Below are 24,508 nucleotides of genomic sequence, written 5' to 3'. Positions count from 1 at the left end.
GGGCCTCCGTGGGGCTGGAAGCTGGACCCCTGTCTGTCTGGTTCACCATCTCTGTTGGTTTGCGGCCATGCCATGTGGCCAGAGATAATGTTTTGTCCTGTGGGAAATGGCAGTCCTAATGGAGTAGTTGGCCCAGACAGGCTGGGTGGGAGGGACCAGAACAGTTGGAGGCAAAGTGGAGTCCTATCAGCTTTACAGGTATGAAGAGGATTGGTTTGACCGCCTCTGGTGACTGCGATTGTCTCCCCCCATAGTGTCCTGTCTGCCTACCCATCCCAGAGCAGCAGGATATGGCTGTATTTGACCTTGCTAGTTAAGGATCACAGAGAACCAAAATGATTATGGTTAATGCCTTCTCCCAAAGTCATTGAAACTGGGAGACGTAGGTGAGTGTTTAAGAGCACTGGCTGCCCTTGCAGAAGAAGCAGGTTCGATTCCCAGCACCCACTTCGCTGCTCACAACTGCTTGCAACTCCAGTTCCAAGACATCCAACACCCCCTTTTTGGCCTCCAGATCCCAGGTTCACATGAAGTATGGTCATATACGTAGGCAAAACACCCAAATACATACAAAATAAATTAATTAAAGAAATAAAATACTAGATGATAAAATAACTTCAAGGAACTTCCCAACAGAGTTTTGAAATTGTCCCTAAGTCCTAATTTTAGGAAAAGATGAGGGAAATAATCCAAATTGATGACCAGAAGCACAAGAGGAACAATAATTAGTAGGAAAAAGATCTTCTAAGTTGAGAATCCCTTGGCTGAAATGACTGAGACCTCTAGAGTTTTGGATTTATGTTTTGAACTTTAGAAATATTTGTGTATATATCATGAGATGTCTCAGGTCCAAACTTGAAATTCACATGTTTCATGTTCCTTACACATGTAGCCTGGAGGATATCTCTTATAATACTTTAAATAACTTTGTGCACAAAGCAGTTTCCTGGAGGGACTTTGGGACATTGGTGCGTTTTGTGTTTAGATTTTTCAAGAGGGATGCTTATCCTTTGGTTGTGTCACCTGGAGAGCTGTAGGGAAGTAGAGGTGGAGTAAGAGGGGAAGGCCGCCTATAGCAGGGGTGAAGACAGAGGGTAGGGTTTGTGGCTGCCCTGGGCCCTCTCTGTCTTCACCCCTGCTCAGCGAGGTGAGGAGAGCAGGGTTGGTGTCAAAGACAATGAGCATCGTGCCTGGAAGGAGGGCACGTCTGGGGTGACCTGGGACTGAGTGGCAAGGGTGGCAGCTCAACAGCTCGTCATCACCCTACCTCAGACGTGGAGCCAGTGATGGGAAGTCGGGGGCGGTCCCGGAGGCTGAAGAAGTTCATGCTGAAGTTGCTCGCCTCGGGCCTCTTGTCTTCAGGGCGTGCTACAGTGATTGCGAAGCATGGAGCCTGGTCCAGACTTGGCCCTGCATCTACCTTCCACTTAACCTTTGCACTTCAGCTGGACTATGGAAATCTGTATGCTCATATATAGTCAAAGGGTGCACCTCCCCTGGTGGCTTTGCGTGACAATGAGGGAGCATGACCCATGTGTTGTATGGATCTGACCCCACCAGCTTCTATCCGGAGGCCCTGGGATGTAGCGTCAGAAGGCCCTGGGATGTAGCGTCAGAAGGCCCTGGGATGTAGCATCAGAAGGCCCTGGGATGTAGCGTCAGAAGGCCCAGTGAATATTTTCTTGATCATGCTTCCTCTACCTGCTGTGGGGGTTCACGGTTGTAACCCCACACCCGGGAGGTGGAGACATGAAGACCACTCTGACTTGAAGTCAGTTGGACTACTTAGTGAGTTCTTGAGTTAGTGTGAGATTCTTCTCAAAGAAAAAGAAAAGAGTGAAAAAGGAAGGAAGGAAGGAAGAAAGAAAGGAAGGAAAGAAGGGTCCAGGGGACAGTTTAGCAGATAGAGGTAATTGTCGTGTAAGTATGACCAACCCAGCCATCCCTGGACCCATGTACAGGATGGTGAATCATCTCACAAACTCATCTGCTGACAGCCATATACATATTCTCTCTCTCTCTTCCCCTCTCTCTCTTTCTCTTCCTCTTCCCTCTACCCCCTCTCCCTGAAGTCCCCATCATTAAAAGAAAGGTAATCTTTCTGGCTCTGGTTTTTCTCACATTATCCATCTGTTTTTCTGAGTTTTTGTTTCCTTGGATATAAAGCTCTTTATATTTGTTTTTCTCCTGTAAATATGTTGGAAATATTGAATATAAACAAAGATGTATATTTTTCTGTGTCTTAGGTTTTACCACCCTGTAGTTACATCCTGGAGAGGGTGAAGGGTTGTTCATTAGAGGATGTAATGAAGTTCAGAATGATTTATGGGCTCCGTGGTTTGACAGTCTTTAATGGACACTGAGTACCATACAGAGAACTTGGACAGAGCCCTGTTCTATGAAATTTTAAAACAAGCTAATTTTATATAAGCGCCTGCGAAACCATTAGACAATGATGATATTTTAATTGAGGAACATTTTGGTTCAAGATGGTCCCTGTGGATGGTTAAATTCAGTCTAGAACGCTTTCAGTCTCTGCGTTGTTTTTGGGACTTAGGCCAACATCGTTGCAGAGATTCTGAGCCCTAAACTTAGCCCGTTTGTCAGGACTAAGTTAAGTGGCTTACTCGGGGTTGCACGGACTCCTTGCCATCTTTGTAGAGAATGGCTAAACTCATCCAGCTGAAGTGTACCCAGTAATCAGAATGCTCTACACCCCATAACAACTTCACTCATTCCTCCCAGGATGGCACCTCCACAGACCACAAATACTGGCACAGAAACTGTGTTTGTCAGCATTCCCAACTTCAGCCATCACTGCCATTGCCAGCCACTGCCAAAGTTGCACTTGCATGTATCTGGCCACTAGGGCCTCCTTGAAGACCTTTCCTGCAGGTGGGTGTTGTGGAAAGGGCTTGGGAAGGACCTGGCAACTTACCTTTGTCCATTCTTCCTGAGGTGGTTACCAGGGGCCAGGGGCCAGGCAGGCTGGCTTGCAGGAGCATGACATGCGTGTATGTGTGAGGTGAGTGTACTCACATATGAGGGACATGAGGTGTATGTGGACAAGCGTGTATGTGCGTGTGTGTTTGATGTGTACATTCCTGTAGTGTGGATGCATATACATATGGGATACATTGTGTATGTATATGAAGATATCTGCTGTTAATTAACATTCTGGCTAAGCCTTTGGTGTTCTTTCTACATTTGGTTTCAGAATTGTAATTCTGTATAACTTCGCACCCTTTATCACTTAATATCATAGCGAAAATGTATCCTCTTTCACTACAGATCGGCTGCAGGACCGTTAATTTTCTCCTTGAGATGGATCACCAGGGGTTAGTCTGATCGATCGAGTAGTATAAAGATGTTTAGGGCCCTGTAAGTGCCTAATTGCAAAGAGGACAAGTGAGTTTGTATTCCGTGGAAGCCACGAGTCCCGCTGGGCCTCAGTTCCTTCACTGTAGTAAAAAACAAACAAGCTTTGTTTGATGTGGCCTTCAACTTCTCTGGTGTCTTTCTGTGTGGTTTGCACAGTGCTCTGGATTTGGAAACCCCAAGGCCCTCAGGTGGCTGTGATGCTGGTGCTGAGTGGGCAGGGAATTCTCAGCAATTCCTTTTTTCTTTTCTTCCTTTTGTTTTTTGGAGACAGGGTTTCTCTGTGTAGCTCTGGCTGTCCTGGAACTCGCTCTGTAGACCAGGCTGGCCTCAAACTCACAGCCATCCTCCTGCCTCTGACTCCCGAGTGCTGGGATTAAAGGCGTGCGCCACCACCGCCCAACCAAGGTTATTCAGCTATTGTTAGGTTGATTTACTTAGAACACAGGAAAAGGTTTGGCCTCTCTGCGAATCTGGACTGGTTGGTTGCTATCACATGAGAAGTAGATCAATAGACGATAGATAGATAGATAGATAGATAGATAGATAGATAGATAGATAGATAGATATGTACATACATATATACATACATAGATGATAGATAAATGGATGGATGGATGGATGGACGGACGGACGGATGGATGGGTTGGGGGGGTTGGATGGATTATTTTAAAATGAACCCTCTGACTAATCCTAATTTGGACTTAGCCTCTCCTCCCTAGTGTGATGTCCTCATGCTTTCTTCATAGCTGCAGAGCCTGGATAAGGCAGAGGACCTAGGTCTCCTGTTTGTGTGAGCCATGTTTCTGTTTAGACAAGAGTACAGTTCAAACTCTCCTGGGTGGAGTCTGCCTGTGTCTCCATGAGTACGAGCTGGGCAGCAAATGGAGCTGTGCGCTTGAGCATCCGTAACAGTGGGAGAGTATGAAGGCCGTGTGCACGTGCGCACTTGTGTGTCTCGGTGTCTGTAAGCTCCACCTTAGATGGCTCCCTAAGGAATCCAGTGAGTTGGTGGTTTCTGCTGGTTTGCACTCTATTGTAAGATTATCAGCTCATGAAGGAGATGAAGTCACCTGAATTACAAGATTTTTTTTTTATTTTCACATGGGTGTTTTACGTGTGTGTGTGTGGGGGGGGTATGTACAGTGCCTGCAGAGACCAAAAGAAGGCATCAGAATCTCTAGAATGGGAGTGACTGATGCTTGAGAGCCACCATGTATGTGCTGGGACTTGAACCCAGGTCTTCTGTAGGAACAGCAAGTGCTCTTAACCATGGAGCTGTCTTACTTGCCTGGTCATTAGAGCTTTTGCGGTGCATCCCAAGTCCCTACCAGGAACCTTAGATGACAATGAAACCCTGGAGAATGAGCAATTCAGCTGCTTGGATGTGAGAGAGCTTCCTTGTAGGTGTCACGCTGGTACCTCAGACGTGCTGTTCTCTTTGCCCTCACGACTGCCGGGGCTACATGGAGCTACTCTGATTTCACAGAGAGGAGCTTACGGATTGTGAAGTGGCTGAGCCTGGGTTTGTGTCTGAGCTGCCAGGTTCATCGGGCACCGGTTTACGGTGCCGTGCGCCACGCACGCATGCTCCTCCCCGCTCACAGACGTGTGGGTGTCCTCCCCTTCACCCTGCATGCTTGTCATTGGCTACACCAACCTCTGAGAGCTGGAACAGGGGCCAGTCAAGTTCTGTTCCTGCAGGACAGGTCACATTGTCATGGCAGACACAGTCGCAGAACTGAGCCGTGACTCTTCCTCCAGGTAAGCCACTATTGCCAGATGGCTGTGCATGGAGTAGAGACGAGTTCTATCTCTCCGTCCATCCGTCCGTCTGTCCGTCTGTCCGTCTGTCTGTCATCTATTATCTGTCATCTATCACTTATAATGTATCATCTATATGTATTACCTAACATCTATACATCTATCTATTTATCTATTTACCATCTACCACCTATCATTTATCTATTTATCTCTCTATTTACCATCTATCACCTATCATTTATCTATTTATCTCTCTATTTAACATCTATCACCTATCATTTATCTATTTATCTCTCTATTTACCATCTATCACCTATCATTGATGTACTACCACCTATGAATGTATCATCTATTTGGAAATCTTTTACTGATCAATCACCTCTCTACCCCCAATCTATGTCTACCCATCCCTGATCTATCATCTATAAACGATTGCTTTTACTACGGCCTGTCATCTTTCTATCTACTCTCTGTCTACCATGTCACTCCTTACGACTGCCTCATGCTGGTTCATGTATGGGGAAACTGAAGGCTGAGGAGGTTAAGCCACTGTCACTGAGCTGATCACGTGCATCTTTGTTTACAGGGGTATAGCTTAGAAACAGCATGGGAGGTAGGTGTTGGTCTCTGCATCCCACGAGTTACTGCTTGGACAGTCTCCGGAGTAGGGTACAGTTCTGTCACAGCCTTGCCTCGTACCATAATAGACTACTGGGATTCTTTTTTTTCTTTTTTTTTATTGGGGGGGGTGGGTTTTGAGACAGGATTTCTCTGTATTGTTTTGGAGGCTGTCCTGGAACTCGCTCTGTAGACCAGGCTGGCCTCGAACTTGCAGAGAATCCACCTGCCTCTGCCTCCTGAGTGCTGGGATTAAAGGCGAACGCCACCAATGCCCAGCAATTTTCCACACATTCTAAGGAGACCTCCAAGCCAAAATAAAAATAGGCAAAGTATCTCACAGTATTTTCTCACTAGCTATTTTTGTCTCTGTTTAGATATTTATACTATCTTTTTTTGGCCTGATGTGAAGTTGGTTAATTGCCACATTAGGAGAAAGAGTTCCTTTTAATTCGGAATGGCAAGTCCCCAAGCTTCTATTTGGAACTAGCATTCATACCATGATTGTTAATGATTTAGCTCACTCTCCCGAGCTCTCCCTGTCTCTCTCCTGAGCTCTCTTCCCCTCTCTCACCTTGTTCTTCATTTTACGTTTTGATAAACTCTGTATTAGGTTATTTTCCATCTCTAAAACCAAATACCTGGATAATGTATCAAGAAAAGAGATTTGCCTGTTTTCAGTTCTGGGGCTTCTGTAGCATGCTGCTTACCTCTCCTTGGCTTTAGCCATCTTAGTTAGGGTTTCTACTGCTAGTCTGTGATGGAACACTAGGACCCAAATGTAAGGTTTCTATTGCTATTCTGTGATGGAACACTAGGACCCAAATGTAAGGTTTCTATTGCTATTCTGTGATGGAACACTAGGACCCAAATGTAAGGTTTCTATTGCTATTCTGTGATGGAACACTAGGACCCAAATGTAAGGTTTCTATTGCTATTCTGTGATGGAACACTAGGACCCAAATGTAAGGTTTCTATTGCTATTCTGTGATGAAACACTAGGACCCAAATGTAAGGTTTCTATTGTTATTCTATGATGAAACACTAGGACCCAAATGTAAGTTGGGGAGGAAAGGGCTTATTTGGCTTACATTTCATATTGCTGTTCATCATCAAAGGAAGTCAAGACAGGAACTTAAACAGGATAGGAACTGATACAGAGGCCATGGAGGGCGCTGCTTACTGGCTTGTTTCCCATAGCTTGCTCAGTCTGCTTTCTTAGGGAACTCAGGACCACCAGTCAGGGATGGCACCGTCCACCATGGGTTGGGCCCTCCCCCATCAATCACTAATTAAGAAAACTCCTTACAGCTGGATCTCAAGGAGGCCGTTTCCTCGTCTGATAACGAGTTTGTGTGTCAAGTTGACGTAAGATGAGCCAGCACATGGTGCTGGCATTATGGCAGGTAACCTCATGATGGCAGGTAACCTCATGATGGCAGGTAACCTCATGATGGCAGGTAACCTCATGATGGCAGGTAACCTCATGATGGCAGGTAACCTCATGATGGCAGGTAACCTCATGATGGCAGGTAACCTCATGATGGCAGGTAACCTCATGATGGCAGGTAACCTCATGATGGCAGGTAACCTCATGTGAAGACCAAAGTCTGCCCGTCAAGACAGGAAACCAGAGAGTGAGAGCTCTCCGGAGAACTAACCTGTTCCATGAAACAGAATGCTAATCTCAGAATGCTAATCTCTTCCAAGGGCCGTTCCCTGACCTGGCCGCCTTCCCCTGGGCCCCATGTATTAGAACTTCTGCCACCTGAGCGTCAGCATCCTGAGGGCCAAGCATCTAGAACATGGACAAACCCTATCCAGACTGCAGAAGTCAAATTAAGTTCCACAGAGCCAAGAAACATTATCTCCCTTAGAATTTTGATTAAAACGGAGTAGCCACGGTAGATCTCAGCTTCAAATCCAAGCCTCCCACGGAAACCCCCCAAGCCTATACCTATACTGTCGCACACGTGACAACGTATGTGGCCGTTAACAACACAACCAACAGAAGCCAAGAGAACCTCTCTGGTTCCTCTGAGGACTTGTCTATATGTATGGTGTCTCTTAACATTGCTGACACAATGTTAGACGCTGGCTAGTATGTCAGTAGAGGAGGTTTACCAGAGGGTGTGATAGTCCTTGGGATTTGACAGCAGGGAAAGAAAACTTAGTTTCTGGCATTGAGCAGGACAGCAAGGTAGGCAATATTTAATCCCCATACATCGCTTACCAGCCGGTTGCCCTTTCTAAGTGTCCAGTCCTCAAGGCAAAGCCTTTGTCAAATACAGTGTTGGACTCCCTGGAACCCAATGAAGAATTAAACTTGTGCCCAGATTGTTTTGAAGCAATCTGTGGTTAATGCGGGTCGGTGAATATATTCCCGGAGTGTTGCCAGGCTGTACCCAGTGAAAGTCACCCCCTGTGTGTGTGGCCACTAAAGTCAAGTTAGAGGAGAGCAGGCTGCTAGTTCCGTGTTACAGCACCACAGAGAGAGGGAGACTGGGTGTGTTGAAACCATGGAGGGGGAGTCTCACAGGCTGGAAATGTCTGGAGCAAAATGTGGGAAGGACCGAGATGCAGCAATTCCAGATTGCAACCCGAAAGCCAGAGTGGGACAACCGTGACATAGCGTGTCTGCTATGCCAGGCTGATGGCTAGGAACCTGGGCCTGCTCTCCCCACACATCTCGCTCCTTCCAGAGAGGCGTGGGAATCGTGCAGGGTTGCTGGCACCTCCCTGAAATCCTTAGCAAGTATCAGTATTTCTCCCGTGCCTTTCCTCATTGCCACGATCATCTTGAAGTCAGCGCAGCTGACCCGAGACTGAGTCCGTCCTTCCCACCCTGAGTGTCCTCTGTGACTCTGACTTCACTGCAGGCCGTCTCTTGCCTCTTGCCCTTTGGGAACTGTGTGAGCTGCTTCTCTGAGAAGTGTTCTGAGTCCAGGAGACTGCCATCCTCACAGCCTAGGGGCAGAACATCCCAGACAGGTGCAGGGGACAGAGACGGAAGCCCTAAAGCCAGCCATTACTTGTCACGATCTTGTGTCATCACCCAGCCTAGGAACTGCCCCATCCCTTGCTCTGAAATGGTTCAGTTGGTAGGGTCCTTGCCAGCATGCCGGAAGCCCTGGGTTGCATCCCCAGAAGTGCGTGGATCTGGTGCAGAGGCACACAGCGGTGATCCCAGCATTCAGGAGGTGGCAGCAAGAGTCCAAGGTCGCCATTCTTGGTTACTTGGTGAATTGGAGGTCAGCCTGGGGTCTGAAAGCAAAAGCCTCCGCTCGGGGGATTCCTGGGAGTCTAGGATAAGCTAATAGATATGACCGTCTACAGATCAGTCATCTTTTGTGTGATAACAAATTAATGATTCTAGCCTCTGCCAACTGTGTGGAAGTTTCTTCTGAAATTTGAGGCTTTCTGTGTAGTCTGCAGTCATCTTGGCTCCTAGGACAAGTGAGCCTGCCTACACCCTATCTTCCAAAACTCTTTCTGCTGAACTGTGAGGTTATTTCATTTTGTTTTTGTTTTGTTTTTCGAGACAGGGTTTGTCTGTATTGCTTTGGAGGTTGTCCTGGAACTCGCTCTGTAGGCCAGGCTGGCCTTGAACTCCCAGAGATCCACCTGCCTCTGCTTCCTGAGTGCTGGGATTAAAGGCGTGCACCACCAACACCCAGCTTTCATTTCAATTTTTGTTCCAGATCTGGAGATTGGTTAATGGCACCAGGAGTCTGGCCTTTCTGTGCAGACTGAGTTACTGATTAACAAGTCTTATGGGGTGGATATGCACATATCTTCACAAATTATTTATTTATACACACACAGACACACACACACACACACACACACACACATCTGAAGCTTGGCCTAAGGTACTGGGAGAGAAGATGAACTGGACAGTCCCAACTAGGACAGCAGGCAACTTAGTGGCAGATTGAGGTGTTCACTGCGGGAAATGGGATCTAGTCTAAGGCACTTGAGGGTAGAGCCAAGCCCAGCTGTGTCCCCCTAATGTGTCCAGGGTAATCCTGAGGTCAGGGAAAATAGGAAAGGTCAATAGGAAAGCCAACAGAGGGAGACAGGGAAGGACTGGGCTGGGCTGGGTAGGGCTGTGTCACCTGAGGAAGGGGCCACTCAGTTTGAGTCTGGGAATCTATGCCAGTCACCATGGCTGCTGTCTGAATGGTGACTTGAATGATCTTCGTCTAGCCAGTTCACTTATTCAGGTCTAGTTCCTAACCTGTTATAAAGGACCAGCCCCAGAGGCTGCTGGGAGGCCTAGTTCCTAACCTGTTATAAAGGACCAGCCCCAGAGGCTGCTGGGAGGATTCAAGGGAAGATTGCCCTCATAGGGACTAGACTGCCAAATAGGAGGCAAGGACATATCAATGCCTACTAAATAAAAATTAGTCAACCTTTTAACTTCAAGCATCTATTCTTCCTGTAAGTGTGTGGTCTGTCTCTAATATGAGTGCACCGTGCTTATGCTAATGTAGAACATTCGTGTGTTTCAGACACTTTCCTGAGCCCCGGATCTTGCTCCCGTCTGGAACTATCCCACCATACACACTTGTGTGTTTTGAGCGTCCCCCACGCCATGGACCTCATCGGGCTGCTGAAGTCCCAGTTTCTGTGTCACCTGGTCTTCTGCTATGTGTTCATCGCCTCGGGACTCATCGTCAACGCCATCCAACTCTGCACACTGGTCCTCTGGCCCATCAACAAGCAGTTGTTCCGCAAGATCAATGGCAGACTGAGCTACTGCATCTCCAGCCGTAAGATTCGCTGTGCCCTACATGCTTGCTTCTTCCCCGAGATGGGGGGCCCAGCTCCTGGCTCCTCGAGTGCATTCGCTAGGCTGGCCGGCCTGCTGTGTCTTGCTCTTGGTTGCTTTAGGTTTGACATGCCCATTTTGTCCCCACTCTACCAAAGTTACCCTGCCAGTGAGAAATGCCAGTATCACAAGGCTGACCAGCTATGAAGGGTGAACTGGGAACGGTACATGTACCGTCTCTAACCGCTTCTCCTGCTCAGAAGTGAGTGGTCCATTTTTTGCATAGTGACCTGATGGAAATGGTATTAATCTAGGGCTGGTGAATATCCAAGAGCAGTGGTCTCTCTCTGGGTCTGTAGGTAGATGCACAATTCACATGCAGATTTGGTGTCTTTAAAAACCAGATGGCAATATACCATACTTCTCTCTTCCTCGTTTTTTGTCTTTTCCTTCTTCTTTTGTGATCATCATAGACAAGATGTGGAGTTGTAAGAGACAAAACAGTGAAATCCCAAATTCCCTAACAGGGTGATGATGTAAGGGGAAAAAGGGAGGGCTCGGTTCTATGCCCAAGCACCCTGTAGTAGTTCCCATTAACTTCACAGTAGTCAAGTTAGTCAGGGTTCTATAGAGGAAAAGAAGTGATACAATGAGTGTGTGTGTGTGTGTGTGTGTCTGTGCTTGTGCATGTGTTGTGTGTGTGCTTATGCTGAGCTGTTTGAAACATGAATCATTTGGCCAGAGTCTCTACAATTGCAACATCTAGTGGTGAGCTTTTTTCTTTCTTTCTTTCTTTCTTTTTTTTTTTGAGACAGGGTTTCTCTGTGTAGCTTTTGAACCTGTCCTGGAACTAGCTCTTGTAGACCAGGCTGGTCTGAAACTCACAGAGATCTGCCTGCGTCTGCTTCCCAAGTGCTAGTGGTGAGTTTTGTTGTTGATAAATGCTAAGTTTATAATTGTTTCCTAAATTATAAAATACTGTTTCATTATCAGCTATATATATGGTTGAAAAGATATTAAAAATATGGCCTCTTTCATTCAAACTAAGCAATGAAAATATTTTTGTAACCTTAGGTCTTGGCCAAGAGACAAAACTATTATTTGTCCGAAGAACAATGAAGTTAAACTTAAGTGTGCTTCTTAAAACCTTAAGTCCTCTATTGGGGTTTTTATTTTGTTTTTGAGACAGGGTGTCACTATATAGTTCAAACTAGCATTGAACTTGGTAATCTCTTCCCCTGACTCTCTGAATGTGTTACTATGCCCTACTTTGTGTGTTTTTTTTTTATTCATTTATTTTATGTGTTTTGGTGTTTTGGCATGAATGTTGGGTCCCTTGGAACTTGAATTACTGACAGTTGTAAGCTGCCATGTGGATGCTGGGAATTGAACCTGGGTCCTTTGGAAGAGCTGAGAGTGTAACCTCTGAGCCATCTCTCCAGCCCCATATATTCTTAACTTCTAACTTCATTTTTATTATCTTCCAGTGTGTATATGTCTGTGTGTACATATTTGCATGTGAGTATAGGTGCCCATGGAGGCCAAAAGAGTCCTTCAGATTCTTGGAACTGGACTTACAGGTGGTTATAAGCCTTCTCACATGGGTGCTGGGAACTGAACTCCAGTCCTCTGCAAGAGCTGGAGTGTGCTCTCTTGACAACCCCATATATTTTTAACTGACATGTTGATCATATATATTTGTAAGACATATGCAGTATCTTGATACACATACACAGAGCAGGCTAGCAGGCACACCCCATCAACTCACACACTTTTTACTCCTTCATGCTGGGATCATTTCAGGTCCTCTCTACGCAGCATACAATCATAAAATACACAATCGGTCTCCGTCATGCTTCTCCTACTGTGCCATTACTCTGCCTGTACAAGTACACCCGTGTGGAGAAGCTGCCAAGTTTGCTACAACGCTGTTTCCAAACTCTGCTTTTGATGTGTGTGTCCCTCGCCTGGAGACCAGTGTCACAAAACTTTTCCTGTCTGCTTTCTTCTAGTCATTTTATAATTTCCCGTCTCACATTCGAGCCTCCACTCCAAGTTGATTCCGTACATGGAGAGAGATGTGCTGGCTTATTTCTCCTGCATTTGGACACCCAGTTTTCCCAAGTATCCAGGAGACGATTTGCTCTGATATGTGCCCTGGTAGCAAGTCAGTGCTGAAGACAGGTTTTTATTCTCAGTTCTCTATTCTGTTCTCTTGGTGTAGGGGTCAGTACTGCTGCTTTGGTTCCATGGCTCTGTGGAATTAAGAGTCAGGTTATACCCCTTTGCTCACAATTGTCCCTCCGTCCCTTTGTCCCTTCCCTCACAATTGCCTTTGCTCTGGAGAGTCTCCTGTGGTTCCACACAAATTTTAAGAGTGAGTATTTTGTTTTCTACTTCCTTTAGAATGCCAGTGGTATTCGTTAGGGATTACATTACATCTGTAGACTCAGTTTGGGTAGTATGGACAGTTTAACAACATTAATTCTTTCATGAACATGGAACGTCTTTCTCTGTGTGTGCACACAGTATATGTGTGCTCTCTAACTTTTCTTCCCTTTTTGATGGTGTTGAGTGAAGGCTTCAGACACGGCACAGAAGCACTATGCTACTGAGCTGTACCCTCTCAATTTCTTTATTCAGGGTTTTGTGGTTTTCATTGTAGAGGTCACATGATTCCTTGGTTAAGTTTTTTCCTAAGTGTTTTATGATTTTGGGGTCTTGTGAGTGAGATTGCTTCCTGATTTCTTTCCCAGAAGTTTCATGATGTACAATGCATCTGGGTTTTGTGTGCGATTTTTGTCTCTCACAACCTTATTGAGTTTATCCCTCTAATGGGTTGCTTTGTTTTTGATGGAGCCTTTAGTTTTTCTCTATATGTAAAATCATGTCATCTGTGGACAGGGATAATTAGCTCCTCCTTTTTCTTAGATGCTCTTTAGTCTTTATCTTACTGCCCTGGGTGAGACTTCCAATACTAAGGCAGAGTGGTGAATGCAGATTGCTTACTCATTGTTGACCTATAGGAAAGAATCGCAGCCCCATGTAAGTTGTTGGCTGTGGGTTATGTTTCGCTGAGGCACATTCTGTCTATATGTAATTGGGGTGGGGGCAGTTTCATCACAAGTGATACCAGATTTTATCAAATGCTGTTTTTGTATTTATTTGAGATGACCATAAGTTTTTAAAAATTTTTTTGTCTTTCATTCTATTGATGTGATGTATTCTTATGTTTTTTGATTTGCATATGTTAAACCATTCTTGCAGTCCTGAGGTAAACATCACTTGATCATAAGATATATATATCTTTTGGATCTTATATTTAATATCTTTGGCTATTATTTTATAAAGAATTTTTGTATGTTTTCATAGGGGATAGTGGTCTGTAATTTCCTCTTCCTTTTTTTTTTCTTGTAGTTTTCATTGTCCTTGTCTGATTTTTGTATTGCAGTAATATTGACCTGATAGAATAAGTATGGAAGGGTTTCTTCTATTTCTGTTTTGTTTTGGTTTTGTCATTGTTGTTGTTGTTTTGTTTTTTCCTTTGCAGTTTGAAAAGAAATAGTGTCAGTTCCTTAAAAGCTTGGTAAAATCGCACAGGGAAGGGTTTGGTCCCAGGCTGCTCCTCCTCAGGAGACTGTGTCTCTGGGTCTCTCTTGCAATTCGTTGTTCTTTTCAGGTTTTCTGTGTGTTCATGGCTCCCTTTAGGTAGGTTGTATGTGCCAGAATTTAGCCATTTCTTCTAGATCATCCATGTTGTTGGCCTCTGGTTCTTCGTACCGGTCCCTGACCTTCTGTTTCTGTGACATCCGTTTTAGTGTCTCCTTTTTTCCTCCTCCTCTCAATTGTTTTGGTGTTCTCTCTGTTTTGCTCAGTTAGTGTAGCTAAACATTTGTTTTGCTTTGTGAAACTTTGTTTCATTTATGTTTCATAGTCTCTTCATTTTGTTTATTTCTTGTCTGATCTCTGTTACTTCTCTTCTGCTAAGCTTAGGTTCCTTTTGTTCTTGTTTTTCTAGCTCCTTGATTTGTACCATTGGTTTGTTTATCTGAATCTTTTTCACCCTATATCTGATACATGTGCTTGCTTCCATAAGCTTTCAGTTCAACTTTGGATTTATCCCAAAGAGTTTAGTATGTTGTATTTCCATTTTCATTTGTTTCAAGCAATTCTGAATTTTCTTTTTGATTTCTTCGCTGACCCACTGATTGTCCAAGCTCTTCTTTTTACAAATGTGTTCTTTATTATTCTTGGTTGTATGGGCGTGCTTCAGCCATGGTGGGCATGTGGGAGTCAGTTCTCTTCTTCCTCCTTGTGGGGGCAGGGTCTGTCTTGTTGCTTTTTGCTGCTGAACTGCGCACTCCAGGCTAGCAACTTGAGAGCTTTCCTGTGAGTCTCCTGTGGCTCAAGTAGGCTAAGTTGGCACAGTAATTGCCTGTGTAGCTTCATCAGCTATAATACATGTTGGAAATGTATGTGACTGATAAAAAACTGGGCACAAGGGTTGGCAGCAGAGGGGTTTGTGGGATTTCTGGGATGCAGCAGTTACATGCAAGTTTGCTGATGGTAATGTTGCTTGGGTTTGGAGTCTGTAAACACATGCAGGTGGTGTGTAGCTGTCAAAGTGTGAAGGGTGTGTACATTTGAGTGTGTGAGGACCATTCTGATGGCCCGGGTGGTTTCCTGTCTCTGTATCTGACCTGGAAAGTTGTCTTTGCACAACCTTTCAGTAGGGCTGGGGGTGTGTGGGGAGGGGATTGGCAGTCTGCTCAGGGAGGGCTTCCAATCTGCTTCCTGGTGTCAGGGTCAGCCAAGAACCTCAAGGAAGACTAGGTAAGTTCCAGACCATGGAATGGTGAGTAGCCCAGCTTGACTACCTCCCAGGACACATGGCAGACCAAGCTCTTCCTGGCAAGTTGACTAGCTGTTGACAAGGTTCAAAGAGGGGTGAGTAGGACCGCCAGGTATCTGTGGGCTGAACTGCTTAGGAGGCATCTCAGTTGCTTCCTGTGGGGACAGTGTGGGTAGACACAGCCACCTGCCTGCTTCCCAGGGGGCACCCATGGACTGAGCTGCTCAGCACACAGCAGGCCGCTTCCTGGGGTGGGGGAGGGTAGCAGGGCCACCTGGCTGGTTTAAGGGCCAAAATGAAGTAATCCCAGACAGCTGCCTGCTTACCTCACTGAACCCGTGCCGGGCAAGTCTCAAGATGGCATTTTGCAGCATGCGTGAATCTGCTTCAGGCATGGCATATGACAGGCTATCCTGTAGAGCCACGTAGCCGTGTGGTAACAGGCAGCTCTGCACAGGGTACAGGGCCTGCAAAGGTTGCCTACCCCTCCAGCAGCCAAACTCTCAGTGTCTGTCTTGAGGCTGTTTGCTTACTGAGCAAAGTCCCTCTTGCTGTAGGGGTAATCTCTGAGATATTTGGAAGAAAGGCTGTCATGCAACCTTTATAAACCAACTGTGTCTGAAGGCGAGGATGTGATTACATCACTAGACCCAAGAGAAATGATAAATAGGTGTTTATTGGGGAACAGTTACATGGAAAAATACAAAGAGCAGCTGGAGCGTTTCCCTGCGCTTCCTATTGGAGCCACTGACCCACCGGAAAGATTGAGCAAAGAAAAGCCACGCCTCAAGCTCCTCTCCACTTCCGTCTGCCTGAAGCCACGCCCAAAGAGTGTGACAACCATTTCAGGTCCACCAGCCAGATGCCTACAATTCAATTCCCCTTTAAGTCTAAAGAAGGCTTTAAGCCTGATGCAAAAACTATATACAATGATAACGAATGTCAAATGGGTGTGACCGCCGTTTCCGGTCCACAAAGCAGATGCCAACAAGTGTCCCCTGTTCTGGCATCCCTACATCCCCACAGGACCCTGGGGCTCTGCCTGAAACACTGAGAACTTGGTTTGTAGAGAGAAACACTTCAGACACTTCTAGTCAGTCATCTTGCAATCCCATCATCCTTTATGTCTTTTTTTTCCCCCCTTTGGTAAATTTCAAAAATGCAAGGGAAAAAACATGATAGCAACATCCTTATTCAGGATTCCCTTTACCAATCTGGAATTCCCAAATAATGTCTGATACCATTTCTGATGCTTGATGTTCGTCCTGGAGGGTTTTACATATATGTCTAGGATGCTCACAGCATCGTAATATTAGAAGTCTTGAATCCATAGTCTGTGACTTACTGGATACAAACACTCAGCCCGGTATCGAGTAGTGTGCCTTGCTGTATCATCGCTTTATTCTCCCGTGGTTCTAGTATTTAGGCACCTACAGTGGTGTAGAAAAAGGGGGTGTTCATCAGAGCCCAAAGAAGTGGGTGGAAATATAGCTGTGTGAAGGGGAAGGGTTTGCATAATTTAGGGGGAGAAGATAGCTGACCGAGATGAACATTGATTGCATTTTAAAAGATAGTTTCCACAGCCGGGCATTGGTGGCACACACCTTTAATCCCAGCACTCGGGAGGCAGAGGCAGGCGGATCTCTGTAAGTTCGAGACCAGCCTAGACTACCAAGCGAGTTCCAGGACAGCCTCCAAAGCCACAGAGAAACCCTGTCTCGAAAAATCAAAAAAAAAAAAAAGTTTCCACACTGCAGCAGGGGGAGGGCTATCTATATGAAATTAGGGTTATCAAAGCAATGCTGGTTGTACTTTTTAAATTTTTTAAATCACATTTAGGTCTTTCATGTACTCCAGGTGATTCCAAGATTTGCCAGCTTGAAATTTGAGAATATCTGTTTGCCCTGTCATAAGCCCTATTCAAGTTTCAGCTAAGAGTCATGCTTTTCATTGGAGGTAGAAGGCAGTAATGGGGTTTTCAGGCTCACATCTAAGAGTCAGATTGCTTGTGGAGATACTTGGAGGGCACTTTCACATACTGTTGTGCCCAAATTCTGAACCCCCAAATCACCAAGAGGCCCATTTCGATGCAAAAGCAAAGAGTCTTTTATTGAAGTTATTTAATGAGCTAAACTTATTAGCTGGGGCCCTTCACCCTGCCACCATGGCCAATGGCTGGAGAAAGACCCAGAGGAACCTCCAGGCTGGGATCTTAAAGGGCAGCGTAAGGGGAGTGTCTAGGGGTATGAAACAGTCTCAGGATTGGTGCGCTTCCAGGGTTGGGTGACCTGCCCTGTGTTGATTGGTCAACTGGTTGTTATGGCCCATAGGCCCTCCCAGGGTGGTTGCTATGCTCTGCACGTCACTGTTGTGCACTTGTCTGTAAAGCACACCCAGAGCCGTAAAGCACAGCCCCGCCAGCTAACTTCTGATTGGTTCCTTGCCAGGAGGAGCACACCTGACCTCCTGGTGACCAGGACAGGAGCAGCAAGGTCATGCGAGCACATGGTAGCCTCTCAAGGCTGCTAAAATGGGGGACTGGTCACTACAATACTCCCTCGTTTTTGGTGGAAATTAAAAAGTAACAATTTAGAAATAAAAATGATTTTTAATCATTACAAATAAATTAAAATATGCGGAACGAGTTCCAAATGAAGCCCCAGAATGAACTATTCCAGACAATCTTGCGGAAAGACCTGCTATTATGATAAAGCATGAGGAACCTTGGAGGATTCAGGGCAGGTGAGGGTGACCGAGATGGACAGACAAACAGGCCAGGCAGACAGAGCTTAGTGAGAAGTTTTATTAGAAAGGGGAGGGAGGAGGAAGGAAAGAGAAAGGAGGTAGAGACACAGAGGACAGAAGAGAAGACGGAGACAGGAAAAGCCCTGTCTGCCCCAGGGAAACAACGGGAAAGAGCGAGCAGAGAGAGAGAGTGCAATTGGCCCGGTGTCTGTCTTTTAAAGGGGTCCTTTGCACCTGGGCTGACCAGGGCACTGCCTGAGTGCATTCTGCCAGGTGACAGGGCAAGCCAGCGTAATGCCTGAGTCCTTACCTCCGCTGTTTTGGTATGTCCTGCATGCTCTGTTCCCATTTCCCCAAGACACTGCTCGAGGGCTTTAGGCCAAGCAGTACAGAGTCATTTCTGCAGTGTTGTGAATGGAAAAAGGGGGTGTGCTCTCGGTGAGGAGCCAGCGTGGTTCCTAGGGAACGAGGCCGTGGTCGAAAGGGAGTGATCCATGCTGGACATGACTCATGGGTTCCTTTTGATGCATTTGACTAGGAACTGTGCCCCATCTCCACAGCGCCTCCTATCTGGTATCCTAGCAAGCGTTGGGGAGCAGAGTCAGTTTTTAATCCATTTTGTTTGTTTTCCTAGCTTTCTCTGATTGAAAAACTGCAAAAGGACAGACTATGTAGGTCATTCTCCTGGGTTTGATTCCGCAGCCTCCGGGCCACAGTCTGGGCAGCAGCTTGATCAGCAGAGAGCTGCGCCAAGTTGATTGGGCCCATCCTGCCATATTCTCTGCAAGTTACGATGAAAACCTGTGCTTGGGGCCTAGTGGTTTCTTCTGGCACATGAGTCACTCGGAGCAGAAATGGCAGCGTCCATCATTTGCAGCCGATCCTCTATGAGGAAGCAGAAGACATTGTTTCCTGGAGTTGCCCCCGGGTCACATTTCACTGACAGACTGTTATCTTCCTTTCCTCTGTTGAATATTTGAGCTCCTTGTCACCAGCGAGTCCAGGGCAGCATCCATGAGCACAATGGCCTCAGTGACAGATAAGGCACAGCATGGACATTCCAGGCCGAGCCTGACACGGGGTGTGGGGGGGGTGAGGGAGTGGGGACGGAGCTAAGCTCATGGATGGTCATTTGTGAGTGATGGGCCTGGAGGGCGGGGGAAGGGAGGACTGGCTGGTAGGCAATGCTTTTTGCCTTACCTTCCTACATTGTCTCACTATACAGACAGAAAGCTCCAAGTCAGCCCCGCCCCGTGTGCTGAGTGGGAGGAGCCGACTGAGCAAGCTCCTGGAAAGTGCAAAAAGCAAGACAGTTGTCAGACTTGGGATGGAGGTTGGATCACACTGCCTTTGCACCATGCAGATTAATCTCCCGGGCAGTGGTTCTCAACCTGTGGGTCACGACCCCCTCAAGGGGGGGGGGGTCAAATATCAGATATCTTATATTTACACTGTGATTTATAACAGTAGCAAAAATTATAGCTACGAAGTAGCAACAAAAATAATTGTATGGTTTGGGGGTCGCCACAACATGAGGAACTGTATTAAAGGGTCACAGTATTAGGAAGACTGAGGATCGCTGGTCTAGAGGGACCTGTGCTTTTTCATCTCTAGGGAAAGGAGGCTCAGACAAACCAGTCTGAGGTTATGCTTTCATTTTTTTTCCCTTCCTGACACTGTGAACTTCAAACAAAACTGGAAAACTTAGTGGTCTATTACTGTCAGGGGGGAAAGCTGGTGAGGAGAGCTGAGATGGAGCTACTATTTTAGAAGAGAGCGAGGAAATACAACAAAATGAAAATACTCCTCCCCTCAGTCCCAACCCCAGCTCTGGGGCCTGGATGCCAAGTTCACTGCTCCTACCACGGGTTTTGGAAGTCTGAGCCTGCGCAGGAGAGCCGGTGAGCCACGCTGCTCCTGCTTTCCAAGGGCTGTGGGCTTACATAGCCCCACAGAGTCCCTCCCACGCACAAGTCCACATGAGGGAAGGCCAGAGGCAACTTGTAGTGCTAGGATGCCAAATAAAATATTCTAAAGATCTGAGGTATCAGATTTCCCCTGGAACTGCGGTTACAGGTGGCTGTGAGCTGCCTAATGTGGGTGCTGGGAACTGAACCCAGGTCTCCTGAAGGAGCAGCGCATGCTCTTAACCATGGAGCCGTTTCTGGAGCCTCCAAATAAAATATTCTGCCTACCTGCTTACAGACCAACCACTGGCCAGCCACGGAAACCCTCAGTCCAGATGACCAGATCCCCCTCCCCCATCTGATGAAAGATGCAGAATGGGATGCTTGTAAAATAATTCCTTAACTGCTTAAAGTCAGGCTGGAGATAGAGCTCAGTGGGTAGAGGGCTTGCCTAGAATTCAGGAGACTCCAGGTTAGGTACTGTGCTTTCCTGTAAATCGGGTCTGGTGATGGTTGAGTTGAAGTCATTTTCAGCTACCTAGCTGGTTTGAAATTTGCCTAGGCTGCCATAGACTATTACTCTAACTAGGCAAAGCTGTGTCACATTTGTTTACGCTGCATGTGTTTAATTATGTAAAGGCGTGTTGCATCTGTTTCACCTCGCCTGCACCTGATTGGTCTAGTAAAAAGCCGATCGGCCAATAGGTAGGCAGGAGAGGGATAGGCGGGGCTGGCGGGCAGAGAGACTAAGTATAGGGGGAGAAATCTTGGCGGAAAAGAGAAGAGAGGAGAGAACAAGGGAGAAAGAGAGGGAAACAGCCAGGGAGGCACTAGCCAACTGACACACAGTAGGACATACAGAAAGGTAAAAAGCCCCGAGGCAAAACGTAGATAAAGAGAAACAGATTAAAATGAGAGCTAAGCCGAGCATTCAAAACTAACAATAATAGGTCTCAGCCGCGTCATGCTTTGGGAAGCTGGTTCGTGGCCCCAAACAAAAGCCTGGTACGCAAGGATATGTGAGATCTTGCCTATAAATAGATAAATAGGTGAATTTCAAGATGAAGTTTAGACCTTGCCAGGAAGGGCAGGAGCTCAAGGAAACTGGGTAAGCATGCCTGTCTTTTCTTCCGATGTTGGCTTTTTACTTAGGCAACTTTATGTTTGATATAAAGATGGGATAGAATTAACCAGGAGTCCCGGCTTCTGGTATAGTGTTTTGATTTGCCGTCGTTGTACTTGGTCATAGGAAGGTATTTATATCCTCTCTGTACCCCAACTCAAGGTGTTCCCCTGGAGGTCACTTGTCCTGTGTTTGCAGTCAGCTGATTGGCAGTGGCGGGGCACTGGAGGGGAATGCTGTAGATGTCTCTTAAAGAACTTGCATGGGTCCTTCTGGGGTAGGTCCATTTCCCTGCCTCACAAGTCATGGGCACTTAAGGTATGTTGTGGGGAGATGCAGCAGGCCAGGGAGAAGCTGTCCTGTTCCTTTCTGAAGGGGTCGGTCTGGGCTCGTCAAGCCCAGTCTCTATAAGGGCTGTACATGAGGGAAAGGACAAGTTCCTGTGGTGTCTAAAGACACTGGGCTGCCCTCCATGTTCTGCCGTGTTGCAAAGCATGTCTGGGTGTGGCTGCCGAGGCCCTGCTGGGGTAGACCTGAGTGTGAACTTCCCCTTCCTCACTGACTAACAGCCCCTGGCATGTACATTATATTGAGGGCAGCAAATTGCAAAACAAAAGTCCCCCCCTTTTTTTTTTAGAGTAAGGTTTTCACTTCCTGCTTCATCTAGGGGACTCTTATGAGGACTCTTATGATGGCAGGCTCATGGTCTGTGTCCCAGGGCCATTGAGGCAGAGACAGTACCAGGATGATGCTGTGGGTGAAAGACCCATTGCCACTACAAACTGCGCTTTGCCACGTTGCTGATGTGTGAATGCTGGCCATGGCTAGTGCTTACTATCACAGCTCCCCTGCACTTCCCATTCATCTGATCTGGGAAAGCGGGAATCAACTACAGGTGTTTGCTTCCCTGAGCTTCTCGAAGGATCCAGCACAAGAATAGCCCCGTGAGGCCAGGCCCAGGCCCATCCCTTACACAGGCAGACACTGTGAGTGTTGCTGGGATGAGGGAGGCTCATAAGCCTAGAGTTAATGACAAGGATTGTCTGGACACCAACCTTGTGAGAAGCAAAGGAGCCCTGGCCAGTGTGGAGAGAAGGGAGGGGCTGCATGGAGGAGGAGAGGAGGACCAGACACACCCTGAGCATCCACTCACTCTGAATTCTAGGCTGGCTCTCCAGGGGTGCAACAGGAACCCCCAAGACCTGTGGAGCCCCCAGCAGCCTCTACAGAAGGTGGAGATGGGCTCCCTGGGGTCCCAGAGAGGACTGGCTGTGTTTGTGAGAGGAAAGCTCTGGAGAAGTCAGTGGGGAACTGGAGAAGGGAGGAGGCTGTCTGGAACTCCAGGAGAAGGAGCTGGGAAGGAACCTCACTGACAGACACACCCAGGAATGAATGGCACCCCTGTTCTCTGTGTCACAGCCTTGCTAAGTGTTGTGCCTAAGTTGCAAAGTGCCCAGAGACCACCAGGAAGGCAGACCCACTAAACTGCAAAAGCAAGGTTTTAATTGTTCATCCACCCATGACAGGGACCCCACTTGGCCAGCTGTCTCTGCAGCCCCCAGAGGGAGTGAAGTTCCCTGTCTATTGCTAGGTTTTATAGACAAAAGTTACAGGATTACATAGTAGGTACAGGTTGGTTTCTGATTGGTTGACATTTGGGAACAATTAGGAGAATTTCTCAAAGTCATGTTTTGGCATGAAATACCTGTGTAGCAATTATTTTTATTGGTCAGTGCTGAGAGGGAACATTCTGTGGTTTCTATGGCATTGTCTTGTTACTTGCAGGTGACCTGTTGTACATAGATTCCAGTAGTTTTCAGAACTGTATCCTGGAGACTACAGGGGAGGTTTTGGTCCCCTCTGGAGTTTCTTTTGTGGCCAGAGAGTTCCCAGGAACCGAGTCTCTAGGAGGCTGGGAGGCGTGGGGTCTGGAGTTCCTTTGTGTCAGAGGCCTACGTGTCTTTTCTGTAGCCTGTCATGGCTGCTAAAGCAGGGTGTTGAGTGAGGGTCTGGTTCCTTTATTTCTGAATTATTAGAAGTGAAGCCCTTGTTTAGTTTACCCCTTTCACTAAGGACTGCAAGATTCAGCCAGTCTCCATCAAGCCTTGTATAGGGCTTCAAGTCTAACCCCTTTCCCTAGATGTTGCCTGGACTGCCATCCGAGGCACTGAGGCCACCTGGACACATGAGCTCACACCAGGCCTTAGGACAAGACTCGTCCTGTGCCAGGGAGTGTGTCCACTGTCAGGGTCTCTGAGGCCAGATGGCTAACGACATCATCCTACTATGGTTCCACCTAAGGGGCATTTGTCACCAGGTGACAAACAGACAGTGGGTGGAAAGACACTGGAAGGTGGGCACTCTTCCCAGAAATCCCATCAGGGGCCCAGACATCAGAGGTTTCTGTCTGATGTTGAGGAATACTTGTAGGGTACCTCTGGGGCACCCCCCCCCCTAAGCCATTGAATCCGATGTGCTGGATGGGAGGCTGGTTCTGGGACAGGTTGTGTCGACAGGCACTGTGATGGATAGTCTTGGCTGTCAGCTGGAATTAACTAAACTGAAAGCTGGGATTTTAGCTGACTTGGATCACTTGAGGTAGAAGACTCACTCTGAATCTAGACCAGTAAGGACACGAAAGAGAGCGGCTTCTCTCTCTCTGTGCCTGCTTGCCCTCACTGGCAAGCCCATTCATTCGGTGGCTGTAGAGGGTACTTCTTTGGGATCCCAGTGTGTGCTGAAGACCAGCTGAGACCCACCCCTGCCCCCTAGCCTTGTGGACTGCACAACTACTGGATTCTTGGACTTACTGTTGGGAGAGAGCTGTTGTTGGATTAGCTGGACCACAGCCTGTAAGCCACTTTAGCAAATTCCCTTTTTATACACACATATTCACACTATTAGTTGTGTTCCCCTCGAGAACCCAGACTGAGGCAGGCATTAAGACAAAGCCTTTTGGGCACGCCTTTAATCCCAGCACTCGGGAGGCAGAGGCAGGCAGATCTCTGTGAGTTCGAGGCCGGGCTGGACCGACAGCCTCCAAAACAATACAGAGAAACCCTGTCTCGTAAAACAAACAAACAAACAAACAAACAAAAAAGACAAAGCCCTTTCCTAATGCATGTATTTGACCTGCAACCGAGCACTGCTAGTGTCTGGAGCCCTGAAGGAGACCTGGGCCAGGAGCAGAATTTACACACGAGCTAGGCAGGCACATGTGGCTCTTTGCCTGCCTGGGGATGCCCCTTAACCATGAAGTGTAACTTTTGAGGTGACGTTCCACAGGGCTGTGGGAAGGGACTGGCAGCCAGGGGTTAGCTAGTTGCAGTTCCCATGGCTATGTGTTC

At 47.0% G+C, this 24,508-nt stretch overlaps 1 protein-coding gene across 2 annotated transcripts in view; it reads left to right on the top strand.

The window, feature by feature from the left end:
• Positions 1 to 24,508, top strand: part of Agpat4 (1-acylglycerol-3-phosphate O-acyltransferase 4) — a 94,116-nt gene that overhangs the window by 16,879 nt on the left and 52,729 nt on the right. For both annotated transcript variants that reach the window (XM_040758267.1, XM_040758268.1), the window contains exon 2: positions 10,275 to 10,535. In XM_040758267.1, coding sequence (XP_040614201.1) covers positions 10,275 to 10,535 — 261 coding nt within the window. The remainder of the gene's footprint in view (positions 1 to 10,274; positions 10,536 to 24,508) is intronic.

This window comes from Mesocricetus auratus, unplaced genomic scaffold, assembly GCF_017639785.1.
Source record: "Mesocricetus auratus isolate SY011 unplaced genomic scaffold, BCM_Maur_2.0 Super-Scaffold_100018, whole genome shotgun sequence".
Lineage (NCBI taxonomy): Eukaryota > Metazoa > Chordata > Mammalia > Rodentia > Cricetidae > Mesocricetus > Mesocricetus auratus.
Note: the sequence above shows the minus strand (reverse complement) of the source record. Positions and strands in the feature narration are given on the sequence as shown.